Raw genomic sequence first — 4,018 nt, forward strand, 5'->3', positions numbered from 1 at the left:
ATGTACAGCCGTGGGACGAGGAGGCGCTTGCGGCGCAGCCAGCAGTACGGAGCCTGGCAGCTGCGGGCCAGCTGCGGCTGGTGTCCTGGGCCGAGTTTGCGGGGTACCGCGACTGGAGCGTGTACGATCTGACGGTACAGGCGGCGCACGGCGTGCTTTCCTTCTGGGCCACAGACACACGCGTGTGGGTGGCAGACCTGGATGAGTTCCTCGTCACGCCCCTGGCGGGGGTACCCGCCGTGCTTTCCTCCCCCGCGTGCCGGCCGCGGCCTGCGGGCTGCTACACGATGTACCGGTACAACGTGGTGCTGCCGCCGGGGCCCGATGGTACGGCACGGGACGAGGCCGCCCTGTGGCGCGCGCCCGGTCCCTCGCCGCTGCTGGCACAGTACCAGCGGGCGCTGGCATATACCGACTTCATCCCCCCCAAGAGCTTCGTCGACCCAAACAGCGTTACCCCCGTCACCCTGCACTTCAGCACCGCCTGCACAGGCGGCAACGGCACAGCCTCGCCGTGCGCCGTCCAGCTGGCCTGCGCGCCCGTGCGCCAGCAGTGCGCATGGGTTGCCCACTTTCGAAAAAAGTTTACGCAGCGCAAGCCGCTGCCGGCGGTCAAACCGACGGCGGCGCTGACCCCGGGCCGGCACCCCTTGGGCCAACCGGCGGCCTTTTGGGGGGCGCCTGAGGCGCGATGAGAAGCAGCGGGCCCCTCGGGGCAGGCATGCTGCGCCCGCGCCGGCAGCACCCTGGCAGCACCTTTTTCCAGCATTTTCTTGCACATTGCAACCCATTCGTCTGCCTGTGTAACTAAGCCGGCCGCGTGGCGCCACGTGCGCGGGTCCTGTGCACAGTGTTGGAACCAGGGCTGGGGCCCTCCCTGCTCCCAGTTCCCTGCTCGCCGGCACATGATGCGGCGGCGCGCGCCGGTCCCGCAGCTTCCTCACACCTTCTTCACCAGCTGCACGATGTCCTCGTCCTGCAGCACGTGATCCTTGCCCACCTGCGCCCGCCAGCGGTACCAGGCAGCAGGCACACATACGGTGAGGCAGCATCGGGAGGGGACAACCTGCCGACACACTATAAAGGGCCTGCTGCCTGCCTGGCCAGCCCCGCAGCACAGGACGGCACATGACAGAAAATAGGGCATGGTGGCCGCCTGGCCTGCCCCGCAGCAACGCAGCCGTGGCACGGCTGCAGCCGCGGCCCCACGGTTGCCGCCGCTGCTGCCCTGCTGCGCTGCCGCGCCGCCCAGGGGCCACCCGGCCCAGCCATCCGCTGCCAGCCGTGCTTCCCCCGTCCCTCCGAGGCGGCCTCGCCGGTCCCCTGCCCACAGCCAACCCCTGACCCCCCGGCGCCGCCGCCGCCGTGCATCCCCAGAAGTTATCATGTTTCCCCCTACACACTCGCCTTTTGCGGGCGGTGCTTCACGCTGGAGCCCCACACCAACGCATACTTGAACTGCTTGATGAGCGTCTTGTGTAGCCGGTTGCAAAAGTCCTGGCGGGGAGGGAAGAAAGGAGGAAGGGAGCAGGAAATAAAAGGATGAAAGGTAGAAAGCAGGGAGCAGGACGGAAAGTGGATGAGGGGCGGGAGGGGGGGGTGGACAGCGGGCAGGCGCCGGTGAGCGCGTGCCCCACCCCCCGCTGCTTTTGGTGTGTGCCGCATGAGGGCAAGGGCAGGGCTGCTGCGGAGCGAGGATGCCACACGGCGTGGCGCTGCGGCCACACACCCGCCACACCACAGCACACACCACAGCAACCGCCTGCTGGCGGCAGCCATAACAACATAGGGCTCCCACCCTCAGCACACACCCACCTCCACCGTGCATCGTGCCGCAGGCAGTACCACCGGATCCGTCCAGTCTGGCAGCTTCCCTGCAGGTACGCATCAGCAGCGGCGGCAGCAGCAGCACCAGGTGAGGCGGCGCCACACAGGGACTGGACCGCCAGCTGCCTGCACCGCCTCATCAGGGCTGCTCCTGACCAGCCCGACTGAGGCCCCCGGTGCCGCGCCCACCAAACTTCTCCTGCCCAGCACATATGCACGTGCCGCCTGCCTCGCCAGGCCAGCCACCACCCAGCACCCAGCACCTCAGCCGCCGCCGAACATGCCAGCCGCGCGCTGCTTTCCACCCCGTGCTTTCCACCCCGCGCCTTCTACCCCGTGCCTTCCACCCACCCTTGGGCTTGGTGTAGATGCGGATGAGCTGCAGGTACTCGAAAATCATCTCCACCAGCCCAGTCAGATTCCACTGCAAATAAACAAAGGACACCAGCAGGCGTTGGAAGTTGGTTCATACATGTTGTTGACAACTGCCTCAGCACTCGTTCTGGGCTGCATGTGCGCAATTGATAAGGAAGGGGGCGGGTGCGGCACAGCGGGCGGTACGCCTGCAGCCGTACCTCGTGGTAGGCGCAAACGGGGCAGTAGTGGGGCAGCTTGTCCAGCACGTTCAGCTCCTCGATCGTGATCTGGTGGGTTCGATCGAAAACACAGAAGGAAAAGCGGTCAGAGCAACAGGTCATTATGTGGCTCGAAAAAATGAAACAGGCACGATGCACGGTGCACGCAGCTGCGGCGCAGGCACGCAGGGAGGGCCGCGGCGGGCAGCGGGCGGCATGCGCAGGCAGGCACCTGGTCAATCTTGTTGACGGCGTAGATGCTGCGGCAGGGAGGGGGCGGAAACGGAATGCAACGTGGGGCGCGGAATGCAACATGGGCCGGGGCGGCAGCTGGGGCCGCATGCCGGGGCTGGGCACGGTAGGCACGCCCAAGCGCGCCGCTCAGCCAAGCGAGCCGCCCAGCAGAGGCTCAGGCGCTGGCCATGAAGGTACATAGAATGCAAAACTCGTGTATATAGAAATTCGAACTAAAGCTTCGCTCACCAGGGGATGTACACGCGGCTGCCCTCGATCACGTCAATCAGGTCGTCAACCTCGTAGTCCTGGTGGAAAGAATGAAAAGATAGAAAGGCGACCTGTGAGTGAGGCGGGCCTCGCCGGGAGCAGCAGGCAGGGGGGGAGGCGGGGGGGCACCCCTCACGCCGCAGTCTGCTCCCGCAAGCCCGCACACACCCTGCCTGCCTGCCCGCCTGCCTGCCCCGCAGCGCAGCGCAGGCAGGAACGCAAGGGAGGGCTGTGACACAGGCTCGCCCAATCGCATGGCACGGCAGCACAGCGCTCTGCTTGTGCAAGCGCCGATGCAGGCGGCAGCACACAGAGCAGGCACGACAGCACGCAGGCACGGCGCACAGCAGGCACAGAACAACCGCAGAACAAGCACAGATGGGAGGAGGAGGAGAGGCAGGAGGAGGAGCAGGACAACAGGGATAAGAGGGAGAATAGGAAGGAGGGAGGGGGGTGGGAGAATGGACAGGAGGGGAGGGCTCAGACCCACAGGCCCACCTGCTTCAGGTGCACGTCTGCGTTGTGGATGCGGTACTCCGACAGTACGGACTTGACGGCTGCGATACAGGTGGGGCGGTACAGGTGGGGCGGTGCATGGTGGGCGGAGCAGGTGGAGCCGCCAGCGGCGCTGCACAGCCAACTCAGCCCACCCGCACCCGCACCCAACCACAGGCCAGCCGCGCCCCCGGCAGCCCCAGCAGCAGCAGCAGGCAGGCGGGCCACCCACCCTCCAGGCAGCAGCAGGAGCATGGAGCAGCAGCGGTGCGGCATGGAGCACCACCACCCACCCTCCAGGCAGCAGCAGCAGCAGCCCCAGCAGGCAGGCAGGCAGAGACCACCCACCATCCAGGTCCAGCTTGGGGTTTGGTACCGCAGACGTGTAGTTGATGCCGCCCTTGTCTTTCTTGCGGTACGTGATCTCCGGGGGGCGCTTGTTGAGGCGTATGCCAAAGCCTGTTGGAAAGGGTCGAGGGGGAGGGAGGCGGCGTCGCGTTCCTTTTTACTTAAAGTCCGGAGTGGAGGGGGAGGGAGGCGGCGGCTGTTGGCGTTGCTGCTTGGAAGTTTAAAATCTGGTGGCCGCGAGTTCGAACTTGTTGTCTGCTGTGGCCTAG

General features: G+C 66.3%; 1 protein-coding gene across 1 annotated transcript in view; it reads right to left on the minus strand.

Moving 5' to 3' along the window:
- Positions 1–762: 762 nt before the first annotated feature.
- Positions 763–4,018, minus strand: part of CHLNCDRAFT_36860 (hypothetical protein) — a 6,279-nt gene continuing 3,023 nt past the window's right edge. Inside the window, exons 9-17 of the mRNA XM_005844318.1 lie at positions 3,750–3,860; positions 3,405–3,463; positions 2,886–2,944; positions 2,635–2,662; positions 2,403–2,471; positions 2,179–2,251; positions 1,816–1,874; positions 1,402–1,497; positions 763–1,000 (exon numbers count right to left, since the gene is read on the minus strand). Of these exons, the coding sequence (XP_005844380.1) occupies positions 941–1,000; positions 1,402–1,497; positions 1,816–1,874; positions 2,179–2,251; positions 2,403–2,471; positions 2,635–2,662; positions 2,886–2,944; positions 3,405–3,463; positions 3,750–3,860 (614 nt within the window). The 3' untranslated portion in view covers positions 763–940. The remainder of the gene's footprint in view (positions 1,001–1,401; positions 1,498–1,815; positions 1,875–2,178; positions 2,252–2,402; positions 2,472–2,634; positions 2,663–2,885; positions 2,945–3,404; positions 3,464–3,749; positions 3,861–4,018) is intronic.

This window comes from Chlorella variabilis (assembly GCF_000147415.1).
Source record: "Chlorella variabilis unplaced genomic scaffold CHLNCscaffold_23, whole genome shotgun sequence".
In the NCBI taxonomy this organism is placed as follows: domain Eukaryota; kingdom Viridiplantae; phylum Chlorophyta; class Trebouxiophyceae; order Chlorellales; family Chlorellaceae; genus Chlorella; species Chlorella variabilis.